Raw genomic sequence first — 17,309 nt, 5'->3', positions numbered from 1 at the left:
GATAAAACATATAGTAGATTCAAACAATACAGTGAGCAAAGTGGATGAAATGGTCATATAAAGAATCCTGAATCAACCAATTTTAGAACATATTTAAAAATGTGGAAGATTTTAAAACATGGAACAGATAGTAGGCAATTAATTAATTAAATAAAGGAAACAGTAAAGATAAGAGCAGAAATTAATGAAATAAAAAACAGATATACCAGCCTGGGCAACATAACAAGACCCTGTCTCTACAGAAAAATAAAACAATTAGCCAGTGTGATGGCATGCACCTGTAGTCCTAGCTGCTCTGCAGGCTGAGGTGGAAGGACTGCTTAAACCCAGGAGTTTGAGGCTGCCATGAGCTATGATTGCACCAACTGCACTCTAGGCTAGGTGACAGAGCAAGACCCTCTCTTCTTCTTTGAAAAAAAGAAAGAAGGAAGGAAGGAGGGAGAGAAGGAAAGGAAAAAAGGAAGGAACGAAGGAAGGAGAGAAGGAGGGAAGGAAGGAAGGAGAAAGGAAGGAACGAAGGAGGGAGAGAAGGAGGGAAGGAAGGAAGGAAGGAAGGAAAACATAGATACAATGGAAGACCAATTCAACAGAAAGGTGGCTCTTTGACTAGACTAATAAAATAGACAAACCCTTGGCAAGACTGATCAAGAAAGCCAGATAAAAGACACTGATAAAGAATATCAGCAATGATGATGAATATTAGCATAACTACAGACATTAGAGATTTTAAAATGAACAACCTTATGCCAGTAAATTTGAAGTCTTTGACAGTAGGTACAATTTTCTAGAAATATATCATATAGAACATCCAGAAAAAAAGAAAAAGAAATAACTGACTAGACTTAGATGCCTGGAAAATGGCATCAATAGTTAAAACCCTACCCTCAAAAACTATTCCAGCTTTAGAGGACAACTTCTACTAAACATTTAAGAACTGATTGATCTCTTCTTTATACAAACAATAGAATAGAAAAAAAGGGAACACTTCCCAATACATTTTATGAGGCAAATAGAATTTTGATATCAACCAGAGAAGGACAATAGGGGAAAGGAAAATTATAGGTCAATATCCTTCATAGATGCAAAACTTCTGAATGAATAATAGCAAATCAATGCATTAGAAATAGGGCCTCATGACACAGTTGGAAATTTCTTGATATATAAAAATGTTTAAATATTAGAACATCTATTAATATCACTATGTTATCAGATTGAAGAAGAAAAACTTTTATCATTATTCAGCAGGTGCAAGAAAATCATATTTTATAATTCAGTAGTCATTTATCGTAAACTCTTATCAAACTGTGAATAGAAGGGAAACTTCTTAACTTCATATAGTGAGTCTACCAGAAGCATCTAGCCAGCACTGTATGTAATGGTGAAATGCTAAGAGTCATCCCTTTAAAAATCGTAAATAAGACAAGAAAGCCTGTCATCACTGTTTCTATTTATCATGGTACTGGAGGTCCCATTCACTTCTGCAACACAGGAAGAAGAAATCAAAGGTATAAGGATTAGAAAGGAAAAATACAACTCTCATTTTTCATAGGTGATATGATTACAAATGAATCAAAGGGAATCTATAGACACCTTTTTAGAACCTACAAGAGAGCTCAGCAAGGATGTTGGATACAAATGAATACCCAGAAATCACCAAATTTTGATATTCAACTACAGATGATTATAAAACATACTTTTAAAATGTCATTTATTGTGGTGACAAAAAATAAATCTAATAAGAATGTGCAATGGCTGGGTGCGGTGGCTCATGCCTATAATCTTATCACTTTGAAAGGCCAAGGTGGGAAGATTGCTTGAGCCCAGGAGCCTGAGACCAGCCTGGGCAACAAGGCGAGACTCCATCTATATATTAAAAAAAAAAGAAATTTGGCTGGACAAAGTGGCTCATGCCTTGTAATCCTAGCACTTTGGGAGGTGAAGGTGGGTGGATTGTCTGAGCTCAGAAGTTCAAGACCAGCCTGGGCAACATAGTGAAACACTGTCTCTACTAAAATACAAAAATTTTGCTGGGCATGGTGGCATGCATCTGTAGTCCCAGCTTCTTGGGAGGCTGAGGTGGGAGAATCGCTTAGCCCTGGGAGGTGAAGGTTGCAGTGAGCCGTGATTGTACCACTGCACTCCAGCCTGGGTGACAGAGCGAGACTCTGTGTCCTTCACACACACACACACAAAGTTATCCAGTCATGGTGGTGCATACCTCTAGTCCTAGCTGTTTGCGGGGCTGAGGTGGGAAAATCACTTGAGTCTAGGGGTTTGAGGCTGCAGCGAGCTTTCAGCCTGGGCAACAGAGTGAGAACGTTGTCTTAAAAAAAAAAAAAAAAAAAAAAGAATATGCAAGAACTTTATGGAGATAACCAGAACATTTTACTCAAGAGCATTACAGATTGTTAAATAAATGGAAAGAGATTTTATGTTCATGGATGGAGACCCAGAATAGTAAAAACAGGTAATTCTCACAGAATAACCTATAGGTTTAGTATAATGACAATTAAAATCCTGGATTTTCTCTTCTGATGGTGGTAAACAAGATAATTTGAACCTTTTTCCCAGTTAACTTAAAAAGTAAAAAGAAAAAAGTGAACAAAATATTTTCTGAAAACTTCTTCAAAATGCTAACTATATAGAGAAGAGTTATGAGACTAAGATCAGGGAGAGCCCAGAAATTCAGAGCTGTGAGCCCAGCACTGATGGCCATTTTTACCCTGGGAGTGTTTGTCAATCTAGATGTGACTGAGAGGCTGCAGTTTTGGAAGCCCCATGAGGCTAGAGGGACAAAAGTCCGAATCCAGAAGCTACCAAGAATAGAGACCCTGATACCACGCCTCCTGACCTACACATTTTTGGCTGGGACCACGAAGTAAAAACACCCCCGTAGTAACTTTCCTTCATGTGGACACAGCTCAGTGTCAAGCCCTGTGGTAGCCCAACATAAAATATTACAAGCCTTGTATGTGTATTAAGGTAACCCTAAGCCTAGGCAACATGGCAAAACCTCGTCTGTATAAAAAATACAAAAAAAATAAAATTAGCTGGGTATGGTAACACATGCCTGTAGCTCCAGCTACTCTGAAGGCTGAGGTGGAAGGATCGTTTGAGCCCAGGAGGTCAAAGCTGCAGTGAGCTGTGATTGTGCCCCTGTCACTAAACAAACAGAAAGTTCTTTGAAGGAAGGTAACATTTCAGGCTACAAATATTTCTGCAAATATCTTCCTAACAAAGCATTCAGCACACAATCAAAGATAACCAGACATATGAGGAGGCAAGACACAATGAGTGAAAATGAATAGGAAGAAAAGACGGTGGAGACAGCCCCACAGGGACTCTACTTATTTGATTATGAAAGGATTAAGACAGGACACACAGGGCTTCTGAGACACTTGCAATGTGCTGTTGTTTGCCCATGAGGTGATTATATGAGTATTCGGTCCATCTTCTGAGACTGGAAAACCTCAAACTCAAACCATGTTTTCCCTCTGCTCTCACAGTCAAGACCAAAGACTTCTGTGATCAAATGTGTGGAGATTTCTTCCTACCAAAAAGCAAGCAATGGATTCTGCAGAATAGATTCAGTTCTATTCTGACACTACTTACCTGGATATAGCATCAGATCCCACAGGTTGAGGGCTCATCCCCTAAGACTGCCCTCCACCTCCCACCTTCATTTGCCAACTGTAGGCTCTGGTTGTTCTACCCATGCTTTTGTCTAACTGATTATAAATTAGGGATCCTTCCTCTTTGGGCTCAATTTATTTGGTAGAGCAGCTCACAGAACTCAGGGAAACACTTACTTACATTTACCAGTTATAAAGAATATTAGAAAGGATACAGATGAAGAGATGCATAAAGCAAGGCACAAGGGCACAAAGCTTCCATATCTTCTCTGGGCATGCCACCTTCCAGGAACCCTCCATGTGGTTAGCTATCCAGAAGCTCTTCAAACCCTTTTCTTTTGGGTTTTTATGGAGGTTTCATTATGTAGACATGGTCAATTAATCCATTGACCATTGGTGATCAACCCAGCCATCAACCCTTCTAAGACCTTCTCTAAAGGTTGAAGGGTGGGGCTGATAGTCCCAACTCTCTAAATGTGTCTTGGTCTTTCAGGTGATCAGTCCCCTTCCTACTGCTACCTATGCTGCCAGCCATCAGTCAACTTATTAGCATACAAAAATACATCAGTTTGGAGAGTCTAAGGGTTTTAGGAGTTGTATGTCAGATACAGGATCGAAGACCAAATATATATTTTACAGTGTCATACCATCTGAATCCATTTAACTGTATGCTTATATTTTATGTCCTTTTCTGAACATGTGTTATATTCAGCAATAGAAAAGGCTTACAAAATTGAAACCAATTCAACATTCCATCAACAGGAGGACTGACCGATGAATTTTGGTAAATTCATACAATTATATATTGTTAAGCTGTTGAGTTGGAAGAACCAGAGCTACGTGTATCAATAAGGATTACTTTCAAAAATATATTGCAGTGAGTAATTACAAGTTGTGGAAAGATATATACAATATAACATTACAGAAAGTCAAAAAATGCAAAACAATATTATATATTATAATGGAGACATAAAGTGTAAAAACATACATGAAACAATAAGTACCAGATTCAGAATAGTGGCCACTTCAGAGAAAAGAGAAAGGAAGAAAGAAAAGAGAGCACCATATAGGTAGCTTCACCTGTTTCTGTGACATTTAGTATTTAAAAAGGATGAATCAACTTTCAACCAGGGATCAATATCCAGAATATACAAGGAACTCAAACAACTCAACAGTAAAAAAACAAAAAACAGGGCTAGGTGCGGTGGCTCACAGCTGTAATCCCAGCACTTTCCGAGGCCGAGGCAATTGAATCACCTGAGATTGGGAGTTCAAGACCAGCCTGACCAACATGGAGAAACCCCATCTCTACTAAAAATACAAAATTAACTAGGTGTGATGGCACATGTCTGTAATCTCAGCTACTCGAGAGGCTGAGGCAGGAGAATTGCTTGAACGCAGGAGGTAGAGGTTGTGGTGAGCTGAGATCGCACCATTGCACCCCAGCCTGGGCAACAAGAGTGAAACCCTGTCTAAAATTTTAAAAAAGCAAATAATCCCACTAAATAAATAATCCCACTAAGTAAATAACCCCACTAAACAGGGGGCAAAGGACCTAAATAGACATTTCTCAAAAGAAGACATACAAATGGCCAACAGGCATATGAAAAAAATGCTCAGTATCACTAATCATCAGAGAAATGAAAATCAAAACCACAATGAGATATCATCTTACCCCAGTTAGAATGGCTATTATCAAAAGAACAAAAAATAACAGAGCCTGGCAAGGATATGGAGAAAAGGGAGCTCTTGCGCCCTGTTCATAGGAATTTAATTTATAAAGCCACTATAGGAAACAGTATGGATATTTCTCAAAAAACTAAAAAGTACCTGTCCTACAATTCAACAATGCCGCTACTTGGTATTTATCCAAATGAAAAGAAATCAGTGTATCAGAATGATACCTGCACTTCCATGTTTATTGCAGCACTATTCACAATAGCAAAAATATGGAGTCAACCTAAGTGTCCATCAATGGACAAATGGATAAGGAAATGTGGTATATATACGTAATGAACTACTATTCAACCATAAAAAAAAAGCAACAGGGATGGAACTGGAGTTTGTTACATTAAGTGAAATAAACCAGGCACAGAAAGACAAATATCATACGTTCTCACTCATATGTAGATGCTAAAAGAAATTGATTTCATGGAGGTAGAGCATGGAAGGATAGCTACCAGAGGCTGGGGAGGGTGTGTCGGGGGAGGATGAAGAGAGTTTGGTTCATGGATACAAACATACAGTTAGATAGAAGAAATGAGTTCTAATGTTCAATAGCAGAGTAGGGTGACCATAGCTAACAACATTATATTGTACATTTCAAAATGCCGTGAGGACTTGAAATGTTCCCAATGCATAGAAATGGTAGACACTCAAGATGATGAATAGCCTAAATACTCTAACTTGATCACTACACATTCTGTGCATGCAACAAAATATCACATGTACCCCATAAATATGTATAAATATTATGTATGAATTTAAGAAAGAATGAAAGAAGCTAGGATTCCAAAAAAAAAGGATGAATCAAATAAAGCAAAATGATGTGATCTGACAAAGATGGGTGGTAGGTGCATACTCTGTTCCATTCTCTCCGTTTTTCTGGATGCTTGAAATAGTCCATTTCAGAAATAAGTTCCTTGGAGAGGTCACAGAATACTTTAAAGAGTTGTATATGTTTCTTTCTAAATAATTTTGTATTGAAAAAAATACTTTTAGACTGATTTAGTTGCTGCAGTTCTTGGAACCTGTTTCCTGTGAATAAGAACCAAATACTGGGGCATCAATGTTTAAGAGATAACCTATCTTTTTCTTATCCATTAAATTATTTATCCTCAGTGCTTCTGTAAACTCATTACACACACACAAATGCCTTTTTTTTAAGTTCCAATTTTATTTCTTGAGGACACTTCATTATGCGTTTTTAAATACTATTTTTTATTTCTGACCCGTGGATCTTTTGGGAGCTCTTTTGACATAGATCTACTCTAACTGAATTTCTAAAATCATTTACCTCCTTCTGTTTTGTTTTCTTTAGGAACGAGATAAATTCTACTTGTCTCGTAGTGTTGTTCTAGAACTTCTGCAGGCCCTAAAACTCAAATCTCCTTTACCAGATACAAACCTTCTTCTGCTCGTCCAGGTAAGCTTATGCCTGATTTGTAAAACTTTTCATGAGATCCATGTATGTTTGGGAAAATTAAGTGAGGTGTAGAGTGTATGCATAAAACTAAACATCTTTGCCCAGAGATGAGAAATAATATATCTTATATGGACCATGACCTAACTAATAGTATGCACCTGACACTTCCACTGGCTAAAAAAGTCCAAGAAGGAGTATTGATTTTGTTCCTACTGTGAAATTAGTTCTATGGGGGTTAAAAAGAAGAATAAAACAATAATTTTTGTCCTCAAGAAATGCGTGATCCAGTAGGTTAGAGGGGCAGGTCAGTCACCAGAGCTGAGACAGGCCTGAGACCAGAATTCGGGGAACAGGCTGAGGTCTGACTGCAGAGTCAAATGAGTATAGGTGGTCCCTAAATCTCTGTGAAGCAGAAGTGAAGGAGAGGATAGGCCAGGCCAGAGACAGTCAAATGGCAGGATGCACTGAGTGGTACCCACAGTGGGGGATAAGTACGCTTCAGCCCTCAGGGGACAACTGAGGCCGAGGACCACTATAAGACAGACTTTGGAGAACTGTCAACAATTATTCTTTTGGTTTTAGGGCTTCTGAGGGACTAAAGCCTTCTACTCTACTGTCCTTAACTCAGCATCTTAGGCAGGCATGCAGGTTTTGATGACCTGAAACAGGCTATGATAGTATCATGAGAGAAAGAGGTAAACAAAATCCTAGGGAGAAATTGAAAGCAGCATGGATCCCATCCCTTATGATGTGAAATCAGAGAAGACTTCATGAAGGAAGTAGCATTTGAGTTGGGTCACAAAGGACTGGAGGGTACAGACAAATGTCTTTGCCTGGGATTAGGGTTCAGCCTAGAGAGGTTGACTGGCTTCAAGCATAAAGGAGGCTTAGGCAGGATGGTGGAGTACATTAAGGGATAATGGCATGAGGATAGGGTTGAGAAAAAGTAGACTGGCTCTGCCAGAGGAATCAGCAGGTGTTCAGGTAACCTGGCACCCTGCCTCTCACCCAAGGGTTGAGGCTAGATTTAGAGACCTGGCCATGAGCTACAGCTGGGATCAGGGTGTCATTCAATGGCCTTTGGGTACAGTGCCCAGCCATTGCATCACAGCTGTGTCAGCACTCGCTGATGAGCATTAAGACCAGTCCCAGAGTCTGGGCCTGCAAGCTGAGGGTTAAATGATTGAAGGAATATGGGAGCTTGGTATCAAGGAACTAGACAGATTTCCCTGAATTGTGGGTACTCATTTGGAGACATGAGAGATAAGGGAACACTAATGGAGGACCTATTATGTGTTAAGCATTTAATCTTTACAGCCTCATGAAGCATTGGTTCTGTACTGCAGGAGGTGGTTCGGTGGCTTGCCCAAGACCACAGTGCTGGCCTAAGTGACAGGTAGTATCAAGCACCTGATTTCAGTGTGTTAGGATTCACAGCCCAGCTCCCTTCGGTATAACACACAGCCTTGACAGGCCCTTTCCATCCCTTACAGGGATTACTGTAACAGCTCTTAGCTTTTTGCACCTGCTTCATCTCTTTCCACACCAAGCCAATCTTCTGGCCTGTGGCTGCCTAGAGGAATTTTGCTGAAACTCTACTTTTCTGATGCAGATCACTCTTGCATCAGAAACCTAGAGTGACCTCGTAAGGTCTGAACTATCCAGGTCTTCCATCATCTGGCCACATCTGACTCTTCAGCAGTATTTCCCACTACAAATATTTACTGACCACCTATCTTGGGCTGGGTTCTGGGAATATAGAGATGTGACATGCATATCCTGATAATGTGCTAACTACTCTCATGAAAATCTACACGGTGTATAAAACACCATGGAAGAGGGAGTGGCTAACTGAACCTAGGACACGGAGGAAGGCTTATGAAGCATTATGAGGCCTGACATGGGCCAGGTGCTCTGCAGGGTGCTGAGGAAACAGAAGAATCAGCCATGACATCTTCCTTCCAGGAGTTTACAATTTAGCAATTGAAGTTGACATGTAAATTAAAAAAACAATTCCCACATAGTACAACAGGTGCAGTAGTAGAGATGTGTACTGAGTAAGGAAGTGTTGTTTGTAGAAGACAGTTCACATGGACCTTGAAGGATGCACAGAAGTTCAGGAGTTGACCTGGTAGAGAAGATGAGGAACAACCCTTGTCATTTACTGTTGAATAACCACTGCCTGGTCTCCATACTCCCCCTCCAGAGACTACAAATCATTAGGATCAGAACTGAATTTTTCTCAAAGGCTTGAGATTTATTTAAAAAGTTGGTGTACTTTCAATGAATGGTCTTGAGTTGTCTTTGAAGGGCTTTCTAGGACACATTGAACCCTCAGCGAGTCAGTGATTGCTGGAAAATGACAGCAATGGATGCGGGGCATGATGTCATCAGAATGAAATGGCTCTTATTATACCAAGGTGCTGGACAGCCCAGGAAGAAGACAAGCAAAGTCACAGCCAGAAAATATCTGTGCTCCTAAGGAGAGACGAACTTTGCATTTCTCTCTGTGGATTGCATTGGCCAGGCCCTTCTGCTCACATAGCAGCAGCAACATTGCCTTTGAGAACAAGCAGTGTTCACACAGATTTTTTATTTATTGAATTTTAATTAAGTTATTTATTTTTGAGATAAGATGTTGCTCTGTTACCAGGTTGGAATGCAGTGGCACGGTCTTAGCTCACTGCAACCTCTGCCTCCCTGGCTCAAGTGATCCTCCCACCTCAGCCTCCCAAGTAGCTGGGACTACAGTTGTGGGCCACCACGACTGACCAATTTTTTAGATATTTTTAGTAGAGATGGGTGTTGACCATGTTGCTCAGGCTGGTCTTGAACTGCTGGACTCAAGCTATCCACTCATCTTGGTCTCTCAAGGTGCTGGGATTACAGGTGTGAACCACTGCTCTCGGCCCAAAGAGATCTTTTTGAAGATTCATGGGATCTACACTGACTTGGAGGAGAGGGCAGGTGAACAGGGCTTAGGGAAATATCCCGGGAGGGATTAAGGTTAGCAGTCTGACTGTGTCTGGAGGTCACTTGCTTCTAAAAGTGTTGCAGTTGGGGATGTGCCACCTGAAAACCACTTCAGGGCATTGAAGGTGCTTTCCTGCAGATGGTGAACAGCATTCCCTTAATTGCCCTTTGTCTTGAGCAGAGCAGATCTGTGTGGCTGATCTTCTTGGGGTCTAGCACTCCATACTGTAACTGCTGGAGATTGGTTTGCAATGAAATACATTAGTCAACTGTAATAAGCACTTGTCACAAGATGCCAAAAGAACACTGACAGTTTAAATTACCCAGTGCTTAAGGAAACCACAAAAACAGTGATTATTGCATCACAGTTAGGTGAATAAATAACAAAAATTAAGAAGACAGCAAAAAGATACTTCCGAATGTGTTTTATGGGTTTTCATCTGCCATTTCATCTTTTTAAAACAAATGTGTGCCTTGTCATTGAAATCGTTAAGTTAGAAAATGTCAAGTTGTAAAATTATTTAGATTGAAGGGGTATTTTGGAGACATTTTCAGATCACGCCCAGGAAAAACAACTTTATGGAAATGTTTCAGTCTTCTCCAACAAAATATGTTGAGCATAGTTTGTTCCTGGGTTTCAACACCAAGGGAAAAATAAATTTAAGCCATTTCAAAGTAACAAATCCTTGTTCCATAAACTCTTAAGCAATTTTTATTTCTAATCAGAGAAATAAAAGTGAGGCATGCCCATAAAAAAGGATGAGTTTGTGTCCTTTGTAGGGACATGGATGCAGCTGGAAACCATCATTCTCTGCAAACTATCGCAAGAACAGAAAACCAAACACCGCATGTTCTCACTCATAGGTGGGAACTGAACAATGAGATCACTTGGACTCAGGAAGGGGAGCATCACACACCGGGGCCTATCACGGGGAGGGGGGAAGAAGGAGGGATGGCATTGGGAGTTATACCTGATGTAAATGATGAGTTGATGGGTGCTGACGAGTTGATGGGTGCAGCACACCAACATGGCACAAGTATACATATGTAACAAACCTGCACGTTATCCACATGTACCCTAAAACTTAAAGTATAATAAAAAATTAAAAACAAAAAAAAGTGAGGCATGCCTTAAAACAGAGTAGTTCCCTTTTCTGCCCTGTGGTCCTGCCTAAGTCATGGAGAGAAGTCTTCTATGGGGCCGCACATGGTATATTAGTCTGTTCTCATGCTGCTAATAAAGACATACCTGAGACTGGGTAATTTATAAAAGAAAGAGATTTAATTGACTCACAGTTCCACATGGCTGAGGAGGCCTCACAATCAATGGCGAAGGTGAATGAGGAGCAAAGTCATGTCTTACATGGCAGCAGGCAAAAGGAGCTTGTGCAGGGGGAACTCCCATTTATAAAACCATCAGATCTTGTGAGACTTATTCACTACCATGAGAACAGTATGGGGGAGACCACCCTCACCATTCAATTATCTCCACCTGGCCCCTTGACACATGGGGGGATTATTACAATTCAAGGTGAGATTTGGGTGGGGACACAGCCAAACCATATCAGATGGGATGAGGAGAAACGTTGTTTCTCTTATGCGTAGTTCCTTTTTTTTTTTTTTTTGAAATGGAGTCTTTCATTCAAAAAATGGGCTCTTTCATTCAAAAAATGGGCTTTGTCACCCAGGTTGGAGTGCAATGGTGCAGTCTTGGCTCACTGCAACCTCCACCTCCTGGATTCAAGCGATTCTCCTGCCTCAGCCTCCTGAGTAGCTGGGATTACAGGCATGCACCACCATGCCCAGCTAATTTTTGTATTTTTAGTAGAGATGGGGTTTCACCATATTCGTCAGGCTGGTCTCAATCTTCTGACCTCGTGATCCACCCACTTTGGCCTCCCAAAGTGCTGGGATTACAGGTGTGAGCCACTGCACCTGGCCTAGTGCCTCTTTCTGTAGGGTTTCTCAATTGCTTTTTTCTTGCCCTTGACTGCCTGGGTCCTCCAGGTGTTCTCTGTAGAATGGTGGAAATGACAGCCTGCTCTCTGGAAGCTTCTTTTAGGCCAGAGATCTAGGCTGGAGTCAGAGGAACCTTTCCCCTTTACCTATGGGCATCATCAGCTCCTGGCACTTGGACAACCAAGCTTATATCAGGGACAGATGATCTGCCAGGAGCAGACAGTGACTTTCTTTATGGATATCAGTGACCATCATCTGAAGGCCACCCAGTGAGGGTGGGTATAGTTAACTGAAAATGCAATTTGCAAACATAAAAAAAAATCAGTAACCAGAAGGAAAAACTCCCTAGGTGATCCATCACAAATGACACCAGTCCCCATGCTGAAAACAGAGTCTGTTGCTCCAATGTTGCGTTTCCCATTCATTCTTTCACCCCATAGGGAACTGCTGGTATTTCCTCTACTACTTTTCTGATGAATAACAGTAGGTAGATGAGCTCACTAAGATGGAACCATTTCTATTCTTCTCATAGATAGACCATACCTTTGTGTTACCAAATACTCTGGCAGTCAGAAAGACCCCTTAAAGAACAAATAGAAAGACCCCTTAAAGAACAAATAGAATGCTCGTCCAAGAAATGTGGAATCATCCAAGTTTTAAACCTGTCAAGACAGCAACTGCTACCAATCTGCTTTTTAATTCCTAGAAGTTCTCCCTGGAGGCCTGGCGTCATGGGGAATTCCCCAGCCTGCTCTATGGTGGTTGTCTAGCCATGACCACTGATGTTTACATATAAAGTTGTTTTACATATGAAGTTTACATATGTAAAGTTTATGTGTTAATTTACATATGAAGTTGGGTGGCCTTAAATGTTCAAGTGGATTTTTTCTTTTTAAAGAAAGAGAGGCGTGGAGATAGGAAAGAATTTGCTGAATAGAAAAATGTCATTTCAGAGTCCAAATTGTTGATCCCCAGGGCATAGTTCTCCTTTTGCATTTTGGACAGATACACTAGCACATTATTTTAATTCAGATCTATTGACATTTTTGCTTTTTGTTTCCAATATTTTCTCTTTTGCTGGTTTGCTGTGGATATTTTTTGTGTAATAGGTTATAATTGTTCTCAAGATAGAGTTTTCATAATAAGTGATAACTCATTAATAGCCACCATAAAGACTGTTTAAGTTCAAATCAAAAGGAATTTCCTTAGCTCCTATTATGTGTCAAGAGTAGATATTCAGCCGGGCGCAGAGGCTCACGCCTGTAATCTCATCACTTTGGGAGGCCAAGGCGGGTGGATCACGAAGTCAAGAGATGGAGACCATGCTGCTAACATGGTGAAACCCCGTCTCTACTAAAAGTACAAAAATTAGCTGGGTGTGGTGACATCTGCCCGTAGTTCCAGCTACTTGTGAGGCTGAGGCAGGAGAATTGCTTGAATCCAGGATACGGAGGTTACAGTGAGCCGAGATCGCGCAACTGCACTCCAGCCTGGCGACAGAGTGAGATCCCATCTTAAAAAAAAAAAAAAAAAAAAGAGAGAGAGAGAGTAGATATTCTGCTAATTTGCGCATACCACTCCCACTCTGTGGGATATACCTGCATATTGAAGTTATGAGAAATCGTATTGTGAAGAAAGGTTTTCTTTTAAAGATAGGTTCGTTGTGGGCTGGAGGACAGAGAACTGGTGGAGGAACAGCTGTTGTTTTTAATTCACAGAGTTACCATTGAATGGGGTTATTAATATTAGTTGAGTTAGTAACAGTCTGATCACTCTATGAGATGAGAGGTGAAGACACTGTTTTGGGTATCATTTTGATAATGAATTTAGTAATGACACATAATAGATACCGTGTTTCTGTTGTATTCATGGGGGAATGCATATTTCAGTACCCAATTTCCCTCAAAGTACAGAACTCTTCCTTCAACAGCAGTCGTCATTTCCTTCTCTGATTTTTGTAATAGCATTGTATTTTGAGCAGCTCTATAAAATCATAATAGATTTCTTTTTTCAGTTTATGGTTGGCAGCCATATAAAACAAAGACAGAAAGGTTTAGTAAGGTTTTAGTTGTGTATCTGATGTAAAAATATGCTGGATTACAATGCATGGATAAAAAATAATAGATGATTTCTGAGGCTTATGCACTTTTATTTCCTTTGATATGCCAGATTCTCTGTGCACCTCCTTTACTTTTAGGGTGATTTTTGATTAATTCTGACTAGTAAGAGTTCTCATAAATCGGACAGTTGGATCCAACCTCAGATCTTGATGCTGTGTGATTGCTAACCATGCTGAAATGTGCTTCCATCATGCTCTGCGCTGCACTTTACTGAGTATCATGGGTGGGAAAGTCATCCACTGAAGGGAGATACAGACATTTAAAATTTTGCTTCTTCACAAACCTTATCTTCACCTCGAGGGCCCATCCAGGCCATGCAAACATACTCGAGTGAGGTCCAGGACTTTAAACCATCCTTAAAGAGACAGCTCTAAGTGCGCCCCTTACCTCACACAGTAGATATGGCTCTGTCTCCCCTGTGGCCTTTCTTAGCTATGCAGTATCATTTCTGTTGTAAAGAACTTAATTAAAATTAATACTGATGTCCTCACTAGAGGTTTTGGAACGCAATTATAAGTTGTTTGTCTTAGACTGAAGACTTAGATAGCTATTTATTTATTTATTTGAAGCAGAGTCTTGCTCTGCTGCCCAGGCTGGAGTGCAGTGGTGCCATCTCGGCTCACTGCAACCTCTGCCTCCCAGGTTCAAGTGATTCTTCTGCCTCAGCCTCCTGAGTAGCTGGGTTACAGGCATGTGCCACCACACCCGGCTAATTTCTGCCTCAGCCTCCCAAAGTGCTGAGTTTACAAGCGTGAGCCACCACACCTGGCCTAGATAGCTTTTTAAAATGAATTTTGTGGGAAAACATGCAATCTCTACCAGGAGGCTGCATTGGGAGGGTTCCTTCTGTTCACTGTGTATGTCTATCAAATATCAAATATTTCAGGTTTTTTTTTTTTTTTTTTTTTTTTTTTACTTATAGATTTTGACTGGAGTTAAAGGCTTCTCATTTTCTAAAACCTGGTTTATTTACTTTTCCTTACATTAGAAATAAGCTTAAGTTACATGAGCAGACATAGCAAACCTGAATAAGATAATAGAAAATGCTAGGTGTTCCCAGGATGTTACCAGTTGCCACTTTCTATGCCAGATTCAGAGTTAATGGCTAAATAGATTCTTCAGTTTTCTGTAACTGTATTTGAGGCAAATGGAAATGACAGAATGTTAATGTGGAGATCTGTGTCCACTCCTGTCACACAGCTCTCGGGGACAGCTCTACTTATGCCCTCTTGCCCCCACTCAGTTACATACACTTACATGCTTTCCATGGAGGACACCCCTCCCACACGTGAAGACCAGCTCTTGGCCCTGAGGCTGAAGTCTAAGGGTTCCTTGGCCTCAGGAGGCCTTTGGCTTAGAGGTGTACCCAGTTAGCCAAAACCTGCTACCTGTTAATAATGCTTAGATTTAAACCCCTGACTAGCCCAATAATATGCTAGTTTCTGTTCCTTTGTTCCATGGTTCCTCATCAGGCCTCCTAGAGATTTACTCTGCGACCCTAGTTCCTATTACTTCTCCCCAGTGTGACAGGGACCGAGCCTGCTGACCCATTCAGCTTCCCCTTGCCTTCCAGTATGAGAACAGAATGAATGAGAAGGTGGAGCAATTGGTGCTGAAACTTCTGAACTCTGCACAGCAGCAGTTCCAGATCCCAAAGTTGTTAAGGCTACTGGCCAGAGGCCAGGAAATATAAATTAAACAGGAGCTAATTGCTTATAGCAAACTCTACTTCATGGTTAACTTTTTTTCCTAAGACTATTAATAAATAGTGGAGTGCCTGCATTAAGTGAGAAACACCTGTCAAAATCTGTAATGAAGCAAATTAAATTGTAATCTGGCAAATGCATTCTTGTAATGCTCTCAAGTCATAACTGACTAATGGATTTGCTTCGTAAACTCTCACTGAGCCCCTCTGAGGTGTGCGGCACCAAGCTAGTGCTGGGGATGAGGTGCCTCAAGCCTGTCCTCATGAAGAGCTCATAGCAGGTTGAGAAATAGACTCACAAGTCACTGCAGTCTGATGTGGTGACTGGTACAATGGAAGTGTGTGAAAAGTCCTCTGGGCGCCCAGGGAAGGAGTGGGGGTCTTTATCAGCGCAGAGGATACATGTGGATGAATAGGGGCAGGAAGATGAGACGCTGAAGGTCCTCTGTGGGGAAAGAAACAGATAGGATACTCACTCTGAGGTTGATTGTTTTTCTGGTTTCTTTCTAAATATATGATACGATAATAGAAATCATGAAACTGTATGAAATGTGCTTACAGTAACTGTCAAGAAGTACTAAACAATAAATAGAATGACTTCTCAATAAATCTGACAATGCTGACATCTTTTATTTTTTCCTTGATTGAATGCACCATTTCAGTGCCACTTAACAGTCTGGGTAAAGTAAGACTCTGTGTATTAATTTTAGTACTGTGATTCTGAGTTTCTGGTAGGAATGAACCATCATGATTAGCAAATCTGATCTATCCAAGGCAGATTGTCATGAAAATAACACGAATTAATTTAAACCAAGTTAATAAAATGATAAATGACTTATTACTGTCCAGATACCCTTAAAAATAATTGTCCTTTCACTTTTTTATTAGTTTATTTGTGCAGATGCTGGAACCAAACTAGCTGAGTCAACAATCCTGAGCAAGCAGATGATAGCCTCTGTACCTGGAGTAAGTCCTGTCCAAATTCATTGTCTACATACTTATATTTCATAGAATAGCAGTTAAGAATGTAGGCTTTAGACTTACGTCAGGGTTTGAGGCCTGCCATTTACTAGCTATGTGACTTTTGGAAAGCATTTTAACCTATAATTCTTTGATTCGTATCATCTGTCAAATGGGATATAACAGGGTTTAACATATAGATTTAACAGGGTTTAACATATAGGTTGAGGATTGAATGAGATAATGCATGCAAAGCATATTAGCAAGGAGTCAGACATAGTAAATGCTGTGAAATGTTATCTATTAAAAATTAACAAACATTGCCTATTTTTAGATATTTTAGTTATTTCTATATTTTTCTATTGTAATTAATATGCAAAGAACATCTTGTGCCTAAATCTTTGTCCATACTTCAGACCATTTCTTTATAATAGATTTCTGGGAGTAGAATGACTAAACTATGTTTTTTTTTTTAAGGGTTCTGTGGTGTAATACAAGGTCCTATGCGACAAAAATCCCAATTCTCAATGACTTACGAAAGTTTAGTGTTTGCTCAGTGAAGTTTAGTAGGGAAAGGGGGATTTCTACGTGCATGCTCAGGGATCAGGTTTCTTCCATTATGTGCAGTCCACTGCAATCAGCTTGATTGTGGTTGGGGAAAGGGAAGAGAATATGGCCCATGGGGTTTTCACAGGCCAAGTCTAAAAGTGTGTGGTTTTTTTTCCTACTCACATTCCATTGGCTAGAACTCAGGCACATGACCACACCTAACTGCAAGGGATGATGGGAAATGTGGTCTAGTTGTGGGCCAAGGA

The 17,309-nt window shown here is 40.4% G+C and overlaps 1 protein-coding gene across 1 annotated transcript in view; it reads left to right on the top strand.

Moving 5' to 3' along the window:
- LOC105467518 (unc-79 homolog, NALCN channel complex subunit) overlaps nt 1-17,309 on the top strand; it is a 279,040-nt gene that overhangs the window by 236,988 nt on the left and 24,743 nt on the right. Inside the window, exons 44-45 of the mRNA XM_011717155.3 lie at nt 6,673-6,777; nt 16,423-16,500. Of these exons, the coding sequence (XP_011715457.2) occupies nt 6,673-6,777; nt 16,423-16,500 (183 nt within the window). The remainder of the gene's footprint in view (nt 1-6,672; nt 6,778-16,422; nt 16,501-17,309) is intronic.

This window comes from Macaca nemestrina, chromosome 7 (assembly GCF_043159975.1).
Source record: "Macaca nemestrina isolate mMacNem1 chromosome 7, mMacNem.hap1, whole genome shotgun sequence".
Taxonomy (NCBI): domain Eukaryota; kingdom Metazoa; phylum Chordata; class Mammalia; order Primates; family Cercopithecidae; genus Macaca; species Macaca nemestrina.
The sequence above is the reverse complement of the archived record's forward strand: the minus strand, read 5'-3'. Positions and strand labels throughout refer to the sequence as shown.